This window comes from Eleginops maclovinus, chromosome 10 (genome assembly GCF_036324505.1).
Source record: "Eleginops maclovinus isolate JMC-PN-2008 ecotype Puerto Natales chromosome 10, JC_Emac_rtc_rv5, whole genome shotgun sequence".
Lineage (NCBI taxonomy): Eukaryota > Metazoa > Chordata > Actinopteri > Perciformes > Eleginopidae > Eleginops > Eleginops maclovinus.
The window spans coordinates 4,580,197-4,603,205 of record NC_086358.1 but is presented as its reverse complement, the minus strand read 5'-3'; the positions used below and the strand labels follow the sequence as shown (position 1 = coordinate 4,603,205).

Below are 23,009 nucleotides of genomic sequence, written 5' to 3'. Positions count from 1 at the left end.
GTGAAATATTTACACATAATTCGCACCAAATGACCCCATCCATGGTGTCAAATTGACGTGACCGGATGGACAAACAGCTCATTTGCACAGAGGGAAAGCTGCTCGTGCCGTTAATTGGAGAAACCAAAGCCTGCCTGGACAGACGTGACCTTGCAGAGCTCAATATAACATCACAACACGACAACAACACAACACACGAGAGGATCATCTCGCTGCGTACGAGCAGCAAAAACACCCTCTGAAACACTTCACAGAGAAGAGTATATTTATTTGCGCACATTTCTGGCAGGGAAAGACACATAGCAGAAAGGCAACGGTATATTTAAGTTAATTTTTCTTTATTACATTACTTTCCGTTACAGCTACAACACACACGGTCCCTGGATGACTCCTTGTTGTTCACTTAAGAAAACCAACATTATTAAAAACAGAGAGAGAGCCCTGAGATTATCACCATAACACAAATCATAGGGGGTCCCGTACGAGTTATGAGGACTTGACCAGCGCAGAAAACTCTGGGAAAAGAAGAAAGACAGACTTTTAGACATCTTTTTATTATATTTTTTCACATTCAGTATCTAATATCTCTACAAAACACACTACAAAAATGTAAAGCTAGAGTGGTGGAAGTTGTAATTACACTTACTTTAGCAAAAAAGTGAAACAGCCGCAATAATTTGGCGTAAAACCGCATTTTTAAATCTGTAATTATTTGGTTTTCCATGATTTGTTTATGCATTGTGTTTATTAAATTGTATTTGGCAATATTTTCTTTATTTCTTAGATTTTATTGTTCATTTTTTTATTCACTTATTGCCTTTTATCTGCATTTTGTGCATTAAATAGGATGATGCATTTTCTGCAGGATGCAAAGACCGACAAAGCTGTGTTTGATTCGTTTTCAGTCATTTTCAATGCATCTTCATTTCCTGTGTTTGCTTTTTAAAAATAAACAAATCCCCGGATTATTCGTGTTTCTTCAATGAAGTGTCCGTCCTATTTTCTCTTCAGTAATTGCTTTCTGTTATTGTTCACAGCCTAGTTGCGGGTTGCTTCACAGATGTTTTTGTAGAGTAAATATCACTGAGTAAAATGTAAGGATTTATAGAAAAGAAGAATGAAGGACAGGTTAGATGTAGAGTAAGTTCTTGCACATGATTGGCTTCATATGCTCTTATAGAATGAACATAAAAGTGGTCTGATCCCTCCAGATTGCTCTTAAGTGTGACTCTTCAGTGAGTAAGACAAACGTGCTGTATTCCTCACACAATCTGACCCTGGTCACGGTCTCCTTTCAGCATTAAAGAAGTGCGTTCACCGTGCAACGTCGATACTTAATAAAACAAATAGAAAGCAGAGCCCCGATCCTCATCTGCAGTTAGACCTTCCTACCTTCCAAGCCGATCTTCCCGTCTCCATCCGAGTCTCCCTGCAGCAGGAAGCCTCTGGTCTCCGCTGCAGTCAGGGGCCTCGCTCCTTTGGAGAAGTTCTGCAGGAACAGTCTGCAGGAAGACCAAGGGAAAGCACCACATTGAGAAAAAAAGTCACCAAATACACAGGAAAAATAAAAGGGAACACAGCGTCTAACCACATTACATTTCATGCATTTGCAGGAAACTACCCACATGTGAATTATAATGGAACAGAGTTTTATTTGCTGTGTGTGAAACTCAACTGTAACTCATCCTGTTCTATGAAACCGCTTTTGTCCTGGTCCAAAATCGTGAAGATTCTCTTGATCTCTGTTGGATTTTTCTTGGATAAACCCACTGTTTTGAAGAACATCTTCGGGCTAAATGAGTCCTTTGCTGAAAGAGAAATCACAGATTGATTAGATCCAAATAGTTAACAAGATGATGAACTGAAACTAAAGTATAATGCAGTAAACAAAGGCCTTACATCCTGTGACAAATAGCAAGACTCACTTATTATTCACACAATCACGATCCACTATCCTCACCTTTACAAGCGTTGATGGCCAAAGCGATGTCCGAGGCTGCGAGGAAGTCGGTGACAGCCATGCTGATAGAGAATCTGTTGTGGTGTGTGTTGAGGTCTGGTGCAATATGTGACCGCAGAAGGGCAGAAAGACACTATGGGTGACAGCGAAAAGGCTTCTCCCCCCCCTTGGTGTCAAAAACCACCAGTGTCCTTCTGTCTGCTGTCCCCTGCAGCTGACCACTTCAGCCAACAGTGTGTGTGTGTGTTTGTGTGTTTTCTAAAGCGCTTTCTCCAGAGGTCAGAGGTTAGAGTGGATTTAAATCAACCTGAACCAACCGCAGTCATGTTTATATACAAACATATCAGTCAGTGAGGTTATTTTTGCAGAAAACCTTGGAAAAAAAGGTGTAAAACCGTGTGTATTTCCATGATGAGTATAATCGCTTAAATTCTTGTACTGTATGTCGACAAATATTTACTCCTGTGTGAGCGTGCCTAGATTTTGGCTCCTGCTTGACCTGTTTCAGAATAGTGCGATTGTCCTGATACGGCATGAATGTGACTGTCTGCTTACAGGAAAGAACAACACAAGAAATGTGGGATTAATTGATAAACCGGTTGGCTCGCGGTCGTCCCTGGCAGCCTTTCTGTAAACATCCTGTTGTTACGGCCTCTGTCACTTTCAGGCTGTGACTCCACTCCCAGTCCCCTTGTTACCACATGATGCTACATTTAGCATATGAAGCGTTCAAATGAGTGGGTGTTTATTTTAAAAGATGCTAAACACGCGACAAGGGTTGTGATGACAGTCAGCCTCACACACACAGTGGAGTTAATTGTATTGGAGTTCCCATTTTCCAGCTGGGACAGTGTTGCATTACGTGTTGAATTTCTTTTTATGTGACCCTGGAGCACCGAAGTTGGATATTTTCAATTACATACACAAAACAAATACATTTTTAGTCACTTCTTCTCAACAATCTGATCCCTTAACAGCAGATTTGGTCTTTCGACATGACTCCGAAGACAACCGTATAGCATACCAGGTTTAAATAAGTGGTGAACTTTGGGAATTGAAACAAAACTTTGTGCATAGCCTTTGTTTTCAGTGGGGGAGATTAGGCTGTATAGGGTTAAAGTCACGTGTCACCCTGCTAGAGACCTGTATGATTTTAAAAACGATCAAAATTGGAGAAGAATTCCCTGAGTGGGATTTCTTATTCAGTGATGTTCATTCCATGATTTGTATTCTTGATGATTACTAGGTTTTGCATTGAATCTGTAAACAGGAGATAGCATCTACTAGAAGCATACATATTTTTATTGAGCTATTTATAAAGCCAGGGTAATGTCTGGAAAACCACCTTCCAAGGAATTCCCACGCTTGCAGGAAATGGAGTGTGGTAAGCTGGCAAAGCTTTAAACTTTTGTCTGGGCAAAAATATCTCCCTCCACCACATGCACTGCTTTTGTGTAACAGAAAGGCACTTTGTGTCCGCTTTTCCTGCTTGTTAAAGCCTTTATGATTTGAGACGTTTTTTTCCACAGTTTCAATCCACACACGTCTTTATAGCTCCCGCGTGTGAGCGGCTGCAGAAGCTACTGCGTCACTCTGGCCTAAACAGGCAGCACGTGTTGGCCCAAGGCCTGGCGAGAGTGACGTGAGCCTGGCTTCCTCAGGATGGACGACGGTGAGGCCTGCAGCAAACCAGAAGAGGAAAAAGGAACGACAAAAACATCCTCTGCTCCCCCCATCACGCACCGACCCCCCCTCAGCCTTGTCCCTTTCGACGCTCCGATACTTGTTTTCAGGAAGAGCAGGCTTCCTGTGTGATGGAGCGGTGGATGAGAGGGGGAAGAGGGGGATGGGACAGAGAGGAAGAGACAGACAGGGAGATGCATAGGGATGGGGGTGATGGTCTCATTTGGGGGAGTTTGTTGGGTTGGTTGTTTTTCTTGACAGGCACAGTCACAGTAAAATGTGAACGGGGAAGTTTAAGGAACAAAGCTTTTGTTTTTATGTAAAACCTTTTGGGGTCTGAGATAAATATTGCACATGTGAGCAAAGCGTCCCGCTGCGCTACTGGACTTTATTTGAGAGAAACTAACATTACATGACATCTAATATAAAGAAATCATGCAGGTAGTTGGACCTTTATTTTGTACTTTTGCACGCCTGAACTTTAACTGTCCAGTTTATTCTTTCCATGTATGTTGGAAAATAGTAAACAATGGGTCAATGTTCAACACACATGGAAACCAGCAGATGTAAGTATTTAAGGACCTGATGGTAAGTTGCATTTCACACAAATGAAAAAAACTGCTGATTTGTGCAAGTCTGCATGTCAAGATACAAAGCTTATGAATGCATTCACACATACTGGCGTCTGTGGGGTTTGTTAGGTGTGATTGATTTGATTATCCCTCTCTACCATCAGTCATCCGTTTATCGATTTTAACAAGTTTCCAGTTACTTTGCTTTATTTATGCTTTAGGTAAAACCTTAAAAGATGACATTTTGTGAACAGAATGCATTTTACTTTTAAAAAACAGCCTGGATCTTTGCCTTTTTGACAGTCCTCATTTTTCCATCACAGTTTCAAGCTAAATGTTGAGCTTTCAGGTATATTTTTTGCAATGATTTTGAACATCTTTCTTGCTTTTCTGATAAGAAATGTTGCAGAAACAATTGATCTAAATTTGTTTTCTTGGATATTTCTCGGTGAACCTTTTCGTTAAATTGATCTTTTGGTTACTTGATAATGTGGTTGTTGTTGTTGTTGTTGTTGTTGTTGTAACATCTATACGCCTTTGGATTGTGGAAAAGGTCTTAACACCAATTATTGAATTATTGTGAGCTATTCATAAGACAACTAATCCCTTCCTTGAGTCCTTTAACCTTCTCTGTGTGGAAAGAATAAATATGAAACATGTTTCGAGCAGCGTGTGTCAGGCTTTCACCAGAAACCATTTATCCTGAGAGCCATCTTAATTCTGTTGAATGATAATATCGTCAGGTTAGACTAAATGTCCCGCTGCATGCTGAACTGAATCCCAGTCCCTCTCTAATGTCTGAAGTGACAGACACAGAGACAGACAGAGAGACCCGTTGCTCCATACATGCACCCCTGAGGAAAGTTGCTGCTCCTCCTTTCTCCCGGGCTCAGTTACTGCCTCTTCTATTTCTATCGGACCAGCTGTGGTGTGGGCATGCCAGTAACACTCTCAAATTCAGCCAAGACCTCCAACACTCACTTCTAAGCTCCACCCTGCACTCTGGCAAACAGATTTATCTTACTCATTTGTTGTGGCGCCAATCTTTCAATACGTCTGGGTTTCTGAGTCCGTGGCAATCAATATGCCAGTGCTCTCCTTTCCACTCTTTTCTGACATGAATCACTCAGTGTGGGAAACTTTGTCTGTACATGCATATGTTGGACTGTAAGTCAGTGCATGTGTGATTATGTGGGCCTCTGCATGTATCTGACGTGTGCATGGTGTTGCATTTTCAGTTCTTTAAAAAGAAAAGGACAAAACTGTCCACAGCACTGCCATGAAAAGCACACACTGAGTCAGAATCAGAGGTTTCCCCACTCATACAAACTACTACGAGACATTATGTGTAAATATGAATTTATGTTCCTGCGCTAAACATCATGGTTACGTTTTGATGACTTGTTTATTTTTGACAGTTATATAATACCATATTACTATTTAAATATAAGCTAAAAGAAATACTAACCAGTCCCCTTCCAAATCATGTTTAATGTTATTTGAGTTTTTTGACTAACCCTCTAACTACACAGCAATAGCACCTAATTACAACGTCTCATCAAAGCAAAGTTTTACATGTTGGGAAATACACTTCATTAGACAGGAGTCAACAATTAGACGATCTAATCCAGTCTTATGTCTGTTCTAGTTAAACGCACATAGCAACCTAGCTAGCATCCCTGGCTGAGTTAGCTAACTTAGTGTACAAAGATAAAGATACAGAGTAAATAAATCAAAGTGTAAAAACGATTTGCTGCTTTAACTGCAGGATATAATAATTCGTAGGCCAGGACCAGAAACACCCTAGTTGTCTAGAAACTGATCTGGTCATAGAAATAGTCTGATAAACCAGCATTGTACGAACACAAACCTAACCTCCTAGCTAAGTACAAAGCAATCGAAAAATCAAAGCATAACAAGATTTTCTGTTCTATCTGCAGTTATGTTTTTGCCCCATTCCCAGGACAGGACCACTACGGCCCCCTGGTTGTATAGCAACTGGTTCCTACAAAGACATACAAACAATGTAAGAGTTTGGCTATCGTCACAGATTCCAGAAAATAAAGACGTATCAAATAAAAATGTAAATAGAGAAAATCTTTTCAGCAACTTCAGAGACATGTATACTAAAGTCAGGAAAACAGCCTTGCCTGTATATTTGAGGGCATAGGGTTAAAGGAGTAACATCAGAAGGCCTTAGGCTTGGTTATTTCAACAAATTGACTCAGGGAAACACACACTGAACATTTGACTCAAGGGGAAAAATACTGCTGAGGACATAAAACCTTTGGAAAGATCTCCTTAATGTGTCATACATAGGTTACTGAGCCGGGAACATATGCACTCCCAAATAAAACCTGCTTTATGTTGCAGCCCAGTGGCAGGCAGCAATGCTCTGAGGTTCAGACCCTAGATAGAAAATACCCCTCCTCAGCAGGGGTAGATTAACAGCAAATATGAAATTCCTGTTAAATGCACAGCCATCTGTATCCTCTGTGTGGCCGTCGCTGTATTTCTGATCTGTTTGAACTGTAACTAAGGGGCAATCCTGACTCGTTACATTTTTGACTTAAATGTGGTGCATGTGCAACTGGATCAGGGCCTGATGAATACCAGCCAGCTTAGGACCCAAGTGATAGGATATGTGCTGCGGTGGTGGGTTTGGTAAGGGGGGAGTTAGGGACTCCCTCGGGTGTGTTTAAGGAGAAGAGGGTGTGTGGGGAGGGGGGCGGAGGGGGGGGGGTTGCTGCAAAGATGTCATGGGGCAAGGCATTGCCTGCATTCGGTGGTGGACATTTACTAAGTACTGTTCTTAAGCACACTTTTGAAGTATTTCACTTGAGTATTTCCATCTCTGGCTAATTTATATTTCTATTTGACCTTAATTCAGAGGCAAATATTTAACTCTACTACATACATGTGACTGCTTTAGTAACTTTAAGGATTCAATTTAAGACAAAATATCAAATCTATAATAAACAACTCATTTATTATGTACTATTAAAGGTTAGGATACCACTTTATTGATCCCTCAAGGAAATGTATAAGCTACACGACAGTATGTGTCGTATAGAAAGCTCAGATTATACCGGCTGCAACAATCATTTCTAATGTTCATTTAGATGCTAATCATATTTTGCCTTTTACTTAAGTAAAAACTTGAAACCACGTGTAACAGAGCACTATAGTATTACTAGTTTAAGTTAAAATACTAAGTGCTTCTGTCTAGAACCCTCTAGATTAATGTACAGATGGATGTTCGGAAAAGTAACCGCTTAGGTCTTCTTACTTTAAGTCTCCATTAAATCAAGGGTTTAACATGAAGGCATAAAAAGTGTCCTGTTTCGTTTTCCCTATAGTGTGCTGTAGTGCGATATACCCCGGGGCGTCGCCTGATCCCCAAATAAAGATATTTATGTTTATTCCACAGCCTCTGTAAACCTCATCACATTTAAGATTAGCCGCTGAAACAGATCTGCTCTTATCTGATCAGAGCTGTATGTGTGTATGTGTGTGTGTGTGTGTGTGTGTGTGTGTGTGTGTGTGTGTGTGTGTGTGTGTGTGTGTGTGTGTGTGTGTGTGTGTGTGTGTGTGTGTGTGTGTGTGTGTGTGTGTAAATGAGAGCTCTGTCAACGAGCGCTTGAACTCAGCTCCGCCATTAACACGTTAGTCGAAGGGTCCCACAGCTGTCCCGGCCTACTATTTGTCTCGGGTCAGAGGTCAGAGCCCCGCTTTTCAACACCTTCCCTGCGCTCTTTTTTGAAACGTCAGCACTCCTGATATTTCTACTCAATTCCTCTACACTCGTGTGTGTGTGTCAAACGTGTGTTAACTTTATGTTAGGGGCTGAAATATCCTTTTGCCTGCTAAGCTGCTCCCTCAGCAGTGGATTGGTTACAGGGTGGGATGAGGTAAGTGTGTACATTCATACGCAGTTGCAGTCGTTGCTCAATCCGCATGAAGTGACAGACAGGCACAGGCCTTTCCCCACTGGCTTTAGCAGCAGAATTATATAATAGTTTTTACATTTTAGTTTTCTTTTTCTTGCTCTGGTCTCTAGTTTTTAAATTTGGTTAGAGGACATATTTATTTTAAATGAAGGTCTTGCTCTTCCTTTATTTATTCTAACCAAGTTTACATTTATTTTGTGTGTGTGTGTGTGTGTGTGTGTTTGTGTGTGTGTGTGTGTGTGTGTGGTTGTGTGAGTGTGTGCTTGACAAATCCTCAACCCTATTACCAACACTGAGGCTGACTCTAGCACACTACTGCCGTCTAGTGGTAGACCACTGCAACGACATGCTGTAGAAAAAACACAATTTCTTCTATTAGTTGTTGATTTATTAGTGAGTTTTGTCTCGATTTTCATGATCTATTGTATACATTCAGACACTCCAAAACAACAAACAAATTGAAATTGAAATTCTGAGAGTTATAAAGTTTCTCAAACACAGTTCAACACATATTGAATATAAACTATGCATTGATACTGTTTATCTAAGTATATGAAATGTGCATTCATGTGTATTCCTTGTGTTTCTTACACAATGCCACAGCTGAAAGAAAACCAATGCTGATGAGAGCTTTAAGGGGACACGGAGTAGATTTTGTAAACACACATTTAGAGTTGGCTCGTCCTCTCGGCTCAGCGGGGGGGTGGAGCTCTCCAGCGAGCGAAAGCCAAACCCGATATTCACTCACGTCTGTTTTGGAACCATCTTTGTGTGCTTAGCGTTTAATGTGACATCGCCTCGCTTTATATGTGTTTCTTGCACCGTTGTCAAAGCTTACTATCCGATGCACGCTTATAATCTGGCACCTGGTCGCGATGGTTTAGAGGTTGACGGCCAGAAAAGTTCCCAAGAGAGAAATAGGTGAAGGGGTCATGCAGTTACAGACGCACGCCTCTAGTGGGTCGTAAGTGAGTATTGGGAGGATTGGAATACGTTTAAACATTGTTCTTTTAAGAAAATCACACACATTGTGTCTCGATTGAAGTTTTCACTGTACAATTTGATCAATTTGTTAATGAATGGCTGCATAATTATAAAAACGGATATTCTCTCTGATTCCAAATACAAATACCTTTGCTGAATGCCTTTTAAACCTCTGAAAAAAACTCATTTCTTTCTCCCATTAATGCAACAGAGCGCACCATTGAATGCCAACATGTACACTTTTGTCTTTCAGCAGGCTCTTGTTCTGCCAACTATGCTTTGCACAATATCCATTTCTCCCTCAGTGTGGAAGGGATTGTATATGGTGAATGATGGAGTAACAAATGACTTTCCCTAATCCCGCTCTTATACAGTAGCACTTGGAAATAATTAAAGATAGACTTACTTCCACCTATCCAAACTCCCCCTTACATACACACATTAGTCTCTCCTCCTGTCTCTGTCTGTGTGCTACAAACACACACTCTCCCCCTTTCTTTACAGACTCACACATCCCCCAATCTGGCGGTGCTTTTGGCAGCAGCGGTGCTAGTTCAGACGGGCAGAGTTCCCAGGTCTGGCCTAAGGAAGAGCAGGTGTACTGCTGTCAACAGAGGCTCATAAATATCCCACCAGTGATCCGAGATGGATTACATGTTCGTGTCATCATATTAAAGGGTCTTTGTCAGCAAACACTTCTAAGGAGATGTAATCTTCCGCCTATGCGAAAAGTCCCCTCTCCTTTCAAAGGGAGTTCACGGTTGCTCAACAAATTAGTCCCTCTATTCACAACCAGAGGATGTGTCCATCCCTCAGGGTGTGTGTGTGTTAGGTGCATTGATTTGTAAAGTGATTATTGGTTGTAATTGAAATTAATATGGCAAAAAAACAAACATATTCTACCCTTTGTGATACACGCTGCCCCTTTAGGTGTGTGTACAGTATTTCTGCATGTATAACTTCTGTTGTTTTTGTTACTTAATTTATATTTTCGGGTGTGCGATTACGTTTGTATTTATTTAAAAAAGTAAAATACTAAGCCTTTAATTACATTAAATGTAAAGCCTTGAAAACAGTTCCCTAGATAACCTTATGTCCTTGTAAAAAATCTTAAAACATTTAACAAGCTACTCCTAAAACCTCTTTAAAAATGTAATGTTTTGGGCGGCAGTACTGTAGCTCAGTCTGTATGGACTAGGCTCCTCCTGACCGGACCAAAATACAACTGGTGGACTGGTAGTTCATGAATGGCAGCCCTTTCGCTCTGCCACCTCTCCCCTACATTGCATGTGGTCCTGTTAGTGCATGTGCTCATGTGTATAAAAACTGAGTGTAATGCAAATAACTCCAGAGTGAGGTCTAACTATCCTATAATGACCACCATCATTACCCTGTATCTTTACTTCCTCTTCTTTAATTCCTCCTCAGGCTTTCCTCTGTGCCCCTTCTTTTGTATTGCCTTGTCTTCCATGTCTCGTCTGGTGTCACCTGTCATGTCTGACTCAAAAACAGTACAGCTTACGTAACATGCAGACTGAAGAGTGCATTACAATTTTATCACCGTTGAAGCTACACCTTGCTCAAATATGTACACAACAGTGACATGTTTACCACTCTGTAGTTGTTATTTTAGTGTCACGTTTCCCTCCCTCTGCCCCTCTCTCCTCTGCAGCCCCCCGAGACCCTGCTGTGTCCAAATAAAGGCTGCAAACAGCACCACCGGCGTCCTGACTGGATGTTTCCCCATATTACCCACAGCGCTTTGCAGAGCCCCTATCACCATTGGTGTTGCACAGAGACTCAGCAGCTCCACTCGTGTTCCTTCTTCAGGACTCGATCGGTGTGTTTCCCTGCATGCTCAGAATAAGCCCAGAGATCTCCAATTACCCTCCTCTCACGGATTGCTCGGTGTCACTCGCATCTGCCGGCTGGATCTGATGTTTCTGCGCCTGCAGTGTAAAAGGATAGTTGTTCAGTTCTCCTGGCGCACACTGTGCCCGTTACAACTCAATCGGAGCACTTTTAAGACATAGCAAAGTTACTAATTGAAAAAATTCAAGCTGGAGCGCTTGGGCTTGTTCTCACCCTCTTTAGCACAGCAGACACATTCCTTATTTTAGTTCACCTGTTAGAGCCCTGGAGGGTCAGTTTCCCTGCATGCATCCATGGTATGCAGCAGCATTGAGACATTTCTCCGGAGACTTGGCAGGCACACTTCTGACTAAAGGAGAACAGGAGATCAGTGGAGAAATGATATTCACCCTTACTTAAAGCAGAAGATAATTAATGGTGTTCTGATTGACGTTCTGTAATTTGTGTCCTGATGTTTAATTGCACTTATAGTAAATTGTTTTGGATCAAAGACGCTAAGTGTAATCATAAAATATAACTATAAGGCCTGATTCAGTCAGACAGCCTGAAACCGAACACGCATCACTCTATCCTCTGACACTTGGATGCAGAAGCTGTCGAGATATCAGATATTGAGAGAACCAGGCAGCACACATCACTCATTCCTCAGACGTGAAAATAGATTGTGCCAGAATAAGCTCCCATTTTGTGCCATGGAGAAGGCTTTCTGCTGCAGCGACTGTATGGCGTCCTCGCATGTACTGCTAAGTCCAGGGAAAAAAGAGTTGACTGTACAGAAACACAGTACTGTGAACAGGGCTCCGGCTAACCTGATATGGGCGCAGGTTGCCGGGGACAAGTTCACATTGAACTGAAGGGAGGGGGGGAGGTTTAGCAAAAAAAAAACAAAATGACAGGAAGAGTGAAGACACCATCCGTCCATCTCTTTTGTTTCAGAATCCTCCGTTTCTGACACTGTTTCTGTTATTGATAGCTCTTTTGGACACCAGAGGTGGACTGAATGGGGGTTATCTGTTGCCTCCTGGGAACAGCATCCTGATGCTGTCTGGGTGTGTGAAGCAGAACTCCAGCATCAGTGATTTTGTTGCCAGGGGGAGGACTGTACCAGCGGGAACTTATTAATAAATGTGGCTGTTTGGAAGTTACATGATGAAAGGGATGAATGTTACAGTGCAAATTACAGCAGCAGCTTAAGTACTGGAGCACATTAAGAGTAATTGTAGTATAGAAGTTGTAAGAATCTATTCTATTTGAATTAGTAAAAATCAGTGCTGGACAGCAATTAAGTACATTTACTCAAGTACTGTCCATAAGTAGAAGTGTAAGGTACTTTACTTTACTACTACTTTGTACTCTAAAGCTAAGAGGCAAATAATGGTCATTTATCTTCACTTCATTCGTTTCATAATGTTGGTTATACTTTGAAGACGCAGATTAATAAAACTAAATAAATGTATCATTTTATGTTACAGAGATTTAAAGTGGTAACATATTGTCTGGCAGTGGCTCAGTCATTAGGGACTTGGACTGGGAGCTTTAGGCTCGCCGGTTCAAGGCCCCGAACAGCCCTAAAATATGGAGTCTGGACTGCTTCTTGTAGAGGCCTCAGTTTACCTCCTGGGTGCTCTTGAACAAGCCCTTTGCTCCCTGGGCGCTGAACGATAGCTGCCCACTGCTCCTAGTACTAGGAAGGGTTAAATGCAGTGATCGAATTTCACTGTGTGTGCATGTATGTGTGACAAATAAACAGGGTTTCATCCTCCTATTGTAATATAATGTGCACAAACCACTAAATGTTATGATCAACTATGACTTTCTTTCCCTTAACAGTTCTCTTTGAGATGAACAAACTCATTGCACAATTCCAACGGGTTATAATGAAACTGCATTGACCCTCTGTTACCCAGCTGTATATTTAGTAAACTCCCAGCTGCCTTACCAGCTGCCACATAAAAGTGATGGACACATTGATCGCATCAATAATAAGAGTTTAATAATATATATTCTGAAAAAACATGTTGTGCAATAAGCGTGTTTGACCTGATGTCAACTCTGTAAGCTAACACTCTGTAAGGGATGAGCTCCTCCTGCAGGCAGGGATGTATGGGACATTTGATTTTTGCATGGTAAGAACATTTTGATGAATAGTTTTGTACTTTATAACTTCGGTATTACTACTTGTACTTAAGTAAAAGTAATGCATACTTTGTCCACCGATGTTACAAGTTGAAGTAGCTGCATCAATGGAAGAACAGTAATAGTCAAATGTGTACACAGAGTTATTGTTTCATACTTTATGGCAATGTATGTATAGACACCACATTTCAAAAGTGTAATTTCATGTTTGTTTTTGATCACCTGAGAATAAATGAAGAGCTGCTGCAGTTCTCTCCTCTGCCTCCGTGCTGCCTGCTGTTCTGCTGTCAGCCTCTAGAGGGAGCTAATGTTCACTGCTGCACCTGGTAAGACCATGCACCAAAAACAGTACGCAATTTTAATCTGATCAGTTTAGTGTATAAATAAATGTTCCAAATCGCTTTATCAAGAATAATATATTTACATCTTTATGGTCTAATTGACATCTAATAATGTCAAACACAACAAAAACCACTGTAACACCACACTCTAGTGTTCACAGTGGTATCACTTACATTTGAACCACCATTTATCCAACGAGTAAATACATAAAAAGTATAGGGTATTTATCTATTACTCAGTCCACTTGAGGAACTGGGTGACCGATCTCCATATTATCTTTTGTTGTGATGACAGCTCAGTATGAACTCATCATATAGTCATTTAAAAGCTGGTTTCTAGAGAATTCTGGAGAATGAAGAGCTTTATACTGTCATGGATTATCTGGTGCAATGGTGTTGAAGAGAGGTATAATTATCAAGTTGTGAAGGTAATGGGAAAAGGACTAGAAATAAAGCTCCTAAAATGACAAATAAAAAACGTATTAATGGCAACAACAAAACAAGAGGAATTCTTCAATTATTTTGAGTCCACTACATGGAAACCAAAAGATATGTTTGTTGTGCATTGCCACTGTCACTGCTCTTGTGTTTGAATGAATGTAGGCATGGTAAAACTGTTAAGAATTGTCACTGTGACATCCACTCTGCTGTTGTGTTGCATTAGCCCGGTAAGATATTGATCCCCTTCCTGCACTGTGCTGCTGCAGACAGGCCAGCAGCCTCCAGGGTGCTCGCTGTAAATCTGAGCTCTTTGTCCTTCCTCTGTCCTCACATCCTCTCTCTTCATCACCTCCACTCACTACCTCCTCTGATCTACTCTCCTTATTTCATTCCCCCCCTCCTCCTCCTCTCTTTTTCTGTGCATAACCTCCATCCCCTCTCTCCGTCCATATGGTTCCCCTCAATGCCTCAGCGTCCGCCGTGCAGTAAGAGTAAATGAGCGGGGCTCGCACAATGCAAGGTAGGAAAAAGAAATATGCTGGTGTCATGCGTGGTGAGGATGCAGGGGGTGTTGCAACACATTTTGCAGCGTCATGATGCAGCACATTTTGAAAGCAATGCATATCTGTTTAAAACATATGTTCCTCCCTTTCTTTTTGCAGAGTTAAAATACTTCAGGGATGGAGCTATGCTGGTGATTTCACTGGACGGTTTTAATTGGCTTTCTAAAAAGAGATGCAGTGACAAAGACATCAAGAAAAGGTATAATTTAGATGTTTTTATCACATTAACTTGGATGTTTCCGTCTTTTTTTCGGTGGACTAATGGATGTCTATTTGTGTACCGGCTGATTATAATCTGTTTTTACCCTGAGCCCCTCCACCTGTTACACAGTCGGGTGTTAATTTACCTGAAACTGGGCAGATTACAGGCTTCACGGCCTATTGCATGCATGCATGTGTGTGTGTGTGTGTGTGTGTGACCTACAGTAGTGTGTGTCCTTTCACATCCTTTACGTCACCGCTGCTGTGAGTCAGCTCCCCTCTTCCTTTCCTGAGTCACTCATCCAGCGGTTGCTTAGTTACTGCAGAGCGGTAAAAGTTTCCTATTGCGTCTTTGTCTCCGCGGATGGATGGGCCCCGATATTTATTCAGGCTCCGGAGTGAGTGGCCAAATAATGCATGTGTTTGTGTGCGCGCTGTTTCATCAGTTTTAGTACATCCTGTTCTTAACAGACACTTGAGGGGCTGTCTGTGCACTGCAGCTGACCTCTTACATTTCCAATGGATAAGACAGAAATGGAATAGTATTGTCGGCAACAGGAGATTATTTTAAGAAAAGCTGACTTATTATTTTTAATTAAAGAGCCAGTCAGTGGGCACCAGCGAAAAACCAAGAACCCTTTGACTAGGCCCTAAACAGTCACTAAAAACAATGACACATTTAACTAATGACATTATACTTCTTTTGCTACAGTGGGGCAAAAAAGTATTTAGTCAGCCACCAATTGTGCAAGTTCTCCCATTTAAAAAGATGAGAGAGGCCTGTAATTTTCATCATAGGTACACTTCAACTATGAGAGACAGAATGAGAAAAAAAATCCAGGAAATCACATTGTAGGATTTTTAATGAATTAATTGGTAAATTCCTCGGTAAAATAAGTATTTGGTCACCTACAAACAAGCAAGATTTCTGGCTCTCACAGACCTGTAACTTCTTCTTTAAGAGGCTCCTCTGTCCTCCACTCGTTACCTGTATTAATGGCACCTTTTTGAACTCGTTATCAGTATAAAAGACACCTGTCCACAACCTCAAACAGTCATACTCCAAACTCCACTATGGCCAAGACCAAAGAGCTGTCAAAGGAGACCAGAGACAAAATTGTAGACCTGCACCAGGCTGGGAAAACTGAATCTGCAATAGGTAAGCAGCTTGGTGTGAAGAAACCAACTGTGGGAGCAATTATTAGAAAATGGAAGACATACAAGACCACTGCTAATCTCCCTCCATCTGGGGCTCCACGCAAGATCTCACCCCGTGGGGTCAAAATGATCACAAGAACGGTGAGCAAAAATCCCAGAACCACACGGGGGGACCTAGTGAATGACCTGCAGAGAGCTGGGACCAAAGTAACAGAGGCTACCATCAGTAACACACTACGCCGCCAGGGAATTAAATCCTGCAGTTCCAGACGTGTCCCCCTGCTTAAGCCAGTACATGTCCAGGCCCGTCTGAAGTTTGCTAGAGGGCATTTGGATGATCCAGAAGAGAATTGGGAGAATGTCATATGGTCAGATGAAACCAAAATAGAACTTTTTGGTAAAAACTCAACTCGTCGTGTTTGGAGGAGAACGAATGCAGAGTTGCATCCAAAGAACACCATACCTACTGTGAAGCATGGGGGTGGAAACATCATGCTTTGGGGCTGTTTTTCTGCAAAGGGACCAGGACGACTGATCCGTGTAAAGGAAAGAATGAATGGGGCCATGTATCGTGAGATTTTGAGTGAAAACCTCCTTCCATCAGCAAGGGCACTGAAGATGAAGCGTGGCTGGGTCTTTCAGCATGACAGTGATCCCAAACACACTGCCAGGGCAACGAAGGAGTGGCTTCGTAAGAAGCATTTCAAGGTCCTGGAGTGGCCTAGCCAGTCTCCAGATCTCAACCCCATAGAAAATCTTTGGAGGGAGTTGAAAGTCCGTGTTGCCCAGCGACAGCCCCAAAACATCACTGCTTTAGAGGAGATCTGCATGGAGGAATGGGCCAAAATACCAGCAACAGTGTGTGAAAACCTTGTGAAGACTTACAGAAAACGTTTGACCTCTGTCATTGCCAACAAAGGGTATGTAACAAAGTATTGAGATGAACTTTTGTTATTGACCAAATACTTATTTTCCACAATAATTTGAAAATAAATTCATTAAAAATCCTACAATGTGATTTCCTGGATTTTTTTTTCTCATGTTGTCTCTCATAGTTGAGGTATACCTATGATGAAAATTACAGGCCTCTCTCATCTTTTTAAAAGGGAGAACTTGCACAATTGGTGGCTGACTAAATACTTTTTTGCCCCACTGTATATGCTCTTTCTGAATTTAGGGAGAAGACTTGTCACTCAAAGTATCAAACAGGTGGGGACTCAAAATGACCACAGGGAAACTGAAAATGATGACAAAGAAATGCAAAACAACTGCAAAGACACACAAACAGAACGACAACAACTAAAAGGGGAAAAACCTGCCACAAAGACACTGAGAACAACCACAAGCAAAGACAAAATTACTGCAAAAAGGGACCTCATTTTGAACAGAAACAATGGTAGTTAAAGAGAAACAGACTTTGTGATTCTACTTGAATTGTGTCTTGAGATACACATACGATGTTTTTCAATTTAAGATCATTTTGCAAGTTAGGGAGCCAAACATATTTGTAAAAGTATTGAATTATGAGGCTGTGAAACTACATAATTAGAAAGAGCATTCAACCACAACGTGCATAAATTGGCCTAATAACTTTCAGTGTCTTTTTGTAACGGGAAGTACAGTTCTCTCACAAGCAACGGATCTTGCTTATTCTTACACTTCCCAGGAAGATAAAGACATCAGAAGTCGCTGATAAAAAAAGACATGGTACCTAGCTAGCTTGTGCGTGACCAGAGATGTACTGTAAGTCAAATTTAAAACTCAATAGCGTTACAACAAACTGCGACTTACTCTTCGACAATTGTCTGATAAATGAATTAACATTATGCGTGTAATTCATTGCACGATTCAGATAGGATTATTTTCGGGGTTTTTTCCCATTGATTACCGTTTTTAACTTTTATCTGAAATAAGGTCCTATGAAGGAGAGTAGAAAGGGAGGAGCTTTGTCCATCTCTTCAGGACGTGCTTGTGCCCCTTCTTCTTGGGCTTTGTAGTGAGTCTTTGCACGTTTTGATTTGTTCATAATTACATAATCAACAGAACCAATGCATAAAATACTAATTTGAATATGCATTACCTTGCAGGAATGAAGAGCTCCAGCTGTTCATATCCTCAGGTCAGATGGTCCAGGCTGATGAAGAGCTGCAGTCCATCACCTGCATCCTCGATCAGAGAGGAACTGCATCCTCTGAGTTATGGAGGAACAGTGACTGCAGATCGAGTCGGGTAGCGCCGCCAAAACCTATCTCTACCCCTCCTCGACATCGGAATTCAACCCTCTCTTCCTTGGTTTCTTTTGTCCCAGATTACCCAAAGGAAACCCCATGGACTAGACTTATTCTAAACATGCAGGACATTTTCAGCTTGATCAAAAAGGATTCAAACATGGTGACCCAGCAGGACAGCGTCACGATGAATCAGCTTAATAGGTTTATTATTTTCTGTGATGAGGACATACCACTTCAGTGTTTAGGGGACATAACCTCTGAGGATTGTCGGACATCTAAAGGGGATACTGACTGGCATTTTAGTGACAACAACATGTTAGTCACCGCCCATGCTCCCAACACAAACAACTCTAACAGGAATAAATATGAACTGGTTATCAGAGACCATTTTAACAACCTTAAAAGTCTTCTGAAGTCTTGTCAAATCTACGGTGCACCAGGAGAACTTTCTGTTGTAAACGCGGATGGAGGAATAAGGAAGAGTGTTTCTTTTGATGATGAAGTCATTGTCTACCTGTTTGATCAGGTACTGGTTTCTTGTTTGGGTTTCTGACTTTCTTTTTCAGTGGGATATGCATGGTAAATATGCTTTTATAATTTAAACCTAGGCTTCATCTGTTTCCTGTTTAATCTATACTGACTTTCCACTCTTAGGAGAGTCCCACCATGGAGCTGCACCCTGAGGCCTGCCCATCTCTGCCTGATGTCACATTAGATGACACAGGTACTATTTTTAAATGATGACATGTATTTTATCCCTAATATTTCACATACTTTACACCTTTGCAGTTGTGGAAAGTCTCATTTAAGTACATTAACTCAGGTGTAAATTGAGTAAATTAGTATAAAATGTATTTTGTCCTGAAATTAGGATCTTCCTCCAATATTTGTTATTGATTTCAGGGTGAAATAGAGACAAGATGTTAGGAGGGATAATTTAAACATTAACAGTTACTGGTCAGAAATGCATTAAAAAAACTGAATAACATTTCATTTGAGATTACACATATGTAAAAACATATAATATATTAGCCATTTATCTTTCAGTAAAAAATGTCCTTTTGTTTGATTATATCACTAAATACTTCCAACTGAAATGCCTCTGACAGTGTACCGAGATCAAAGCGTGACACTAACTTTAATGTTCGATGCTGCAGGATATTGGCACTTCATCGTCACTAACTGTGTGTTTTACCTGCAGGCCTGGAGTGGGAAGACGACTTCTCAGCGTTGGAGAAGAACTGCCATTTTCAGTGTGTAACACACTCTCAGCAACACACCCTTCCCCTGCCGACACCGAGCACCGCTGCTTTATCCCGGCGTCTCTTTCTCTCACAAACCTGCCTTTTTCTCACCCATGTCACGGAGGCAGACCTTGAGCCATGAGATAAAAAGGTTATTTACACACAAATACAAACACATTGAGTTGAAGGTGCTGTTTTTGACACTGTGGTGGTCAAATGCAGCCAAAAGGCCAGCTTACTGTCACCGTGGCCTAATGTGACATCCACACTTGTTTTTCTTTCAGACAGCCAACCTTGGCCTAATGGAAAAACTGACTAATCGGGCTGATCTGGTCCTCTTCACCTTCTCCCTCCTCTTTTATGATGAGTCAGGGACTTTAATGGCTTTTTCTCCCTCTCTCTGCTTGAAAGCACCTGCCGTTCGTGACATCAGAGCCACGCAGGACTGTGTGACGGTGCATTCAGCTTTCACAGTTGTTGGTGTGACAAGATCGCTGGAAATTATGTGACAAAAAAACAGCCAGTTGCATAAAAGAGCTGGTACCTTTCCAGCTGTGGACCTCTTTGGAAGCTGCTTTCCATGCCAGGTCTTTTGACCTTATCTGTGAATGGAAACACGAATGTCAATTTCAATAAACATAATTGAATAAAATTGTGTCGGAAATCTCATTTAAGTTGCTGTTAGAACTCCAGATTAAGGAGTTGGTGTTGTTTATAGTTCAGTTTGTTGTCATGCTTGGGGAGGCCCTGTTTGCTCGTCTCATTACTAAAGTGTATTCAACTCAGAATTTATCAGCGGCTGTGACTGAATCAACAGAGTAAGCCTGAGGGCCAGTGGAGCCAGAAACTGAACAAACTAAAAAGTAAAAGATAATGTTTCCACAGTGCCAGCATCAGCGAGGTTTGGTTGATTAGATACAGTGTACCTGAGGAAACACACACACACACACACACACACACACACACACACACACACACACACACACACACACACACACACACACACACACACACACACACACACAAGCTGGTCAAGGACACCAAAGTGTTTGGTTCTTGCTGGGAGCGTCACACCTGGAATTTTGTTGTTGTTGCATATTTGTGATGTTTTCGCATTGATGATAATGATGCTTAAAGCTGTTATTTATTTACTTATATCCTAAAATACTCATTGGTAATGTCCTATTTTCAACAGTAGGCTTCTATTACATTCTTCAAATTATTACTGTTTAGGCATTTTCTTGTTTACAAACAGTCACATGCTATTACAGGTTTACCTTTAAGCTAACATGCCACTTAGCTTCATAATTGTAGCATTACAAGAGAAAGCATTTGAATTATTTACTAATACTCTGTGTTTTCGCATAGATTCATGTGGATTAATTAACACCTTTCCCTAACTCATTCATTACATATTTTACTCACCTCTGCTCTGCTACACGGATGCTACATTTTCTTTCTTGCTAGCTGCTAGCTTACATTTAGCTTATCCTCAGTTTGGCTCCTAAACATCCTGGATTTGGTATAAAACGTAAGGTAAATGTAAATGTCTAGTCTAGTTATGAACTTTAAAAATCATGAACACAATGTAAAGTATTAGTTCCATTAACTAACCTACTCTAAGTGAGGCTAATTTATGACGACAGAATATAAAAGGTCATGCTCTTTAGATGCTAGCTTAAATGTTGCTCAGTTTGGCTCCTGAAAATCATGGATATAGTATAAAACGATAGGAAATATAACTTTTTAGTTTAGTTTTGATCTCTATACATTTAAAAAACATTATTTCCAGACCATATTCTGGGGTTGTTTTAAATATGAGTAAATTAAGTGGAATCTGAATGTCTACAAACATTCAGATTAAAGAAAATGAAACACAAATGGGTCTGGATAGGACTAAGACAGTTTAGAAAGGTGGTCGAAATCCTGACTGCTACTTTACTTTTAAAGAAATACTCCTCATGGCAAACACACCACTCCTTAGTTATCACAGCAGGTAAGGGTCAATAATCCCAACTGCCAACATTGTGTCCAGGTCAAACAGACTTCAGATCATAGCCTACAAGTGGCTAAGGCGTGTTTGGGTGACTATTCAAAAAGCTCATTATGTTATTATGCTGTCTTCTTTTTCGTTTGGAATCGGTGTTCAGTTTCAATGTGTTGTGTGGGTACAACGCAAAGAGGTTAAAACCGTTTGTCTGTTCAACAATGGGATGAATGTGTCTCTGTACATTGAGGAGCAGCCTCCAGGACTGTATTCAAATGAAGCAGCTGAAGGTGATAAGCCACAATGGAAATTATGTTAACTGCCCGGAGTTAGAGGGACGGACGAGGAACCAAAGATGTACTGTAAGTGTTTTTCAGTTACGATTCAGAAAATCACAGAACCCATCCATCCATCCATCCATCCATCCATCCATCCAAGAACCCAAGAATCCATCCAGAACCCAAAAGCACAAATTCAGAGCAAGCTTTATGTCCAAAATCATTTTGCATCAGTCTCAAAAATCAGACAGAGGTTCCAAACTTTGCAGGAAGGTAGATAAGGCAGACACAACTGCCTTATCTAAATGGTTTAGTTTTTAAGTGTTACTATAATGTAGACTAAGTAGTTTAAATGATTTAAATACTGTACCACCAAATGATAGGTTAACTAACAAAATAAGGATGTATTATTATGCATTATTATTAATTATTTAGATTTGTTCTTTAGAATCATTTTAGACACTTTATATTTCCATTAAGACTTGATGTTTTTGGCAGTATTGTGACAGTGTGCAGCAGCAGCAGCAGCAGCAGTCTGTGGGCGGGGCACAGTGAGCTCGCTCTGTGATTGGCTGAGCAGCGCTACGTGTACATCAGTCCGCTACAGGTAGTTCGCATGTGACAGTTATCTGCGCGTGTGTGTGTGTGTGTGTTTGTCTGCTGCCCTCACAGCTCTTCACTTTATATGATGGTGCATTCAATGACCGGCTGCATGATGACGATTATCCCTTAAAAACTCAGGAGGAGGAAAGTTAGTTTAACGCAAGGTAAGACTTGATTTGATTTATTTAAGTTGTTTAAGTCACTTTAAGGGCTGCTGTTATTATTATTTACTACAATGAATGTTTATTTTATATCAGCAACAACAGATTAAACTTGGGTTAGGGATATAAGAGAGGGATGTTGATGGAGAAGTGTCTCTTCCTTTATATCGTGTGCATATCTACTGTATGTAAAACAGCTTAATCTGATTTTTCTTGGCAGTTTTTCTACATTAGCATATTTGATGATGTGGTTTATAGCTTGTGAACCTCCTTTAAACTACCCTCACTACAGGATACTTCAACCTAACTTCGGGGAGTTTATTCATCATTGCTTTTTTTTGGGTTAGTTAAAGAGCATTTGAGGTGAATTATGGAGAGCTGGTTAGTCTTGTGAGTGTAACCTTGAAATGGGCTTTATCGCAGGAACACGGGGGATAAGAGAGGCTAGACTAACAGAGCAACATCATGCAGTTTTCACACTGCAACAGGCTGATTAGATACAACAGGATGCTGGGCTGTTTGAGTTGGAGGGAGGCTCATTTAGCAAATGGGGATAACATGCTGCCTGGGCAAAGACTTTAATTTAATGTTAAGATGCCTTTGTGTAGTTAAGTTGTTCTTAGTCCTGTGAAGAGCTGATAACT

At 41.0% G+C, this 23,009-nt stretch overlaps 2 protein-coding genes and 1 long non-coding RNA gene across 10 annotated transcripts; 1 reads left to right on the top strand and 2 right to left on the bottom strand.

Annotated features, from left to right (window-relative positions):
- Positions 1-321: 321 nt before the first annotated feature.
- Positions 322-2,203, bottom strand: LOC134870327 (parvalbumin, thymic-like). The gene is made up of 4 exons (XM_063892460.1): positions 1,961-2,203; positions 1,676-1,808; positions 1,393-1,502; positions 322-515 (listed from the first exon to the last, which is right to left on the bottom strand). The coding sequence occupies exons 1-4, from the start codon at positions 2,019-2,021 to the stop codon at positions 487-489; spliced, it is 333 nt and encodes a 110-aa protein (XP_063748530.1). The 5' UTR covers positions 2,022-2,203; the 3' UTR covers positions 322-486.
- A 6,500-nt stretch (positions 2,204-8,703) lies between these two features.
- LOC134871327 (uncharacterized) lies at positions 8,704-14,286 on the bottom strand. Its single transcript, XR_010166675.1, has 3 exons — positions 13,380-14,286; positions 11,275-11,370; positions 8,704-11,098 (listed from the first exon to the last, which is right to left on the bottom strand). It is a non-coding gene; the product is annotated as an uncharacterized LOC134871327 (long non-coding RNA).
- Positions 9,742-19,964, top strand: LOC134871326 (uncharacterized). Of its 8 annotated transcripts, none has more exons than XM_063894050.1 (7): positions 9,748-13,483; positions 14,412-14,459; positions 14,602-14,701; positions 17,949-18,618; positions 18,747-18,816; positions 19,294-19,487; positions 19,621-19,964. In XM_063894050.1, the coding sequence occupies exons 2-6, from the start codon at positions 14,435-14,437 to the stop codon at positions 19,476-19,478; spliced, it is 1,050 nt and encodes a 349-aa protein (XP_063750120.1). In that variant the 5' UTR covers positions 9,748-13,483; positions 14,412-14,434; the 3' UTR covers positions 19,479-19,487; positions 19,621-19,964. The 8 variants fall into 8 exon arrangements, 4 of the variants coding, with proteins under 4 accessions (XP_063750122.1, XP_063750120.1, XP_063750121.1 ...); XM_063894051.1 differs by having other exon boundaries at positions 9,748-13,505; XM_063894052.1 differs by lacking the exon at positions 14,412-14,459 and having other exon boundaries at positions 9,746-13,483.
- The last annotated feature ends 3,045 nt before the right edge of the window (positions 19,965-23,009 follow it).

Bases quoted from the DNA above. Each gene is read 5' to 3' on its own strand.
- LOC134870327 (XM_063892460.1), bottom strand. From the start codon at position 2,021: ATGGCTGTCACCGACTTCCTCGCAGCCTCGGACATCGCTTTGGCCATC. The intron at 1,809-1,960 runs GTGAGGATAGTG...TTTCTCTTTCAG, and splicing joins GGCCATCAACGCTTGTAAAG to CAAAGGACTCATTTAGCCCG. The intron at 516-1,392 runs GTAGGAAGGTCT...TTCTTTTCCCAG, and splicing joins CGGGAAGATCGGCTTGGAAG to AGTTTTCTGCGCTGGTCAAG.
- LOC134871326 (XM_063894050.1), top strand. From the start codon at position 14,435: ATGAGCGGGGCTCGCACAATGCAAG. The intron at 14,460-14,601 runs GTAGGAAAAAGA...TTCTTTTTGCAG, and splicing joins CGGGGCTCGCACAATGCAAG to AGTTAAAATACTTCAGGGAT. The intron at 18,817-19,293 runs GTACTATTTTTA...TTTTACCTGCAG, and splicing joins TGTCACATTAGATGACACAG to GCCTGGAGTGGGAAGACGAC.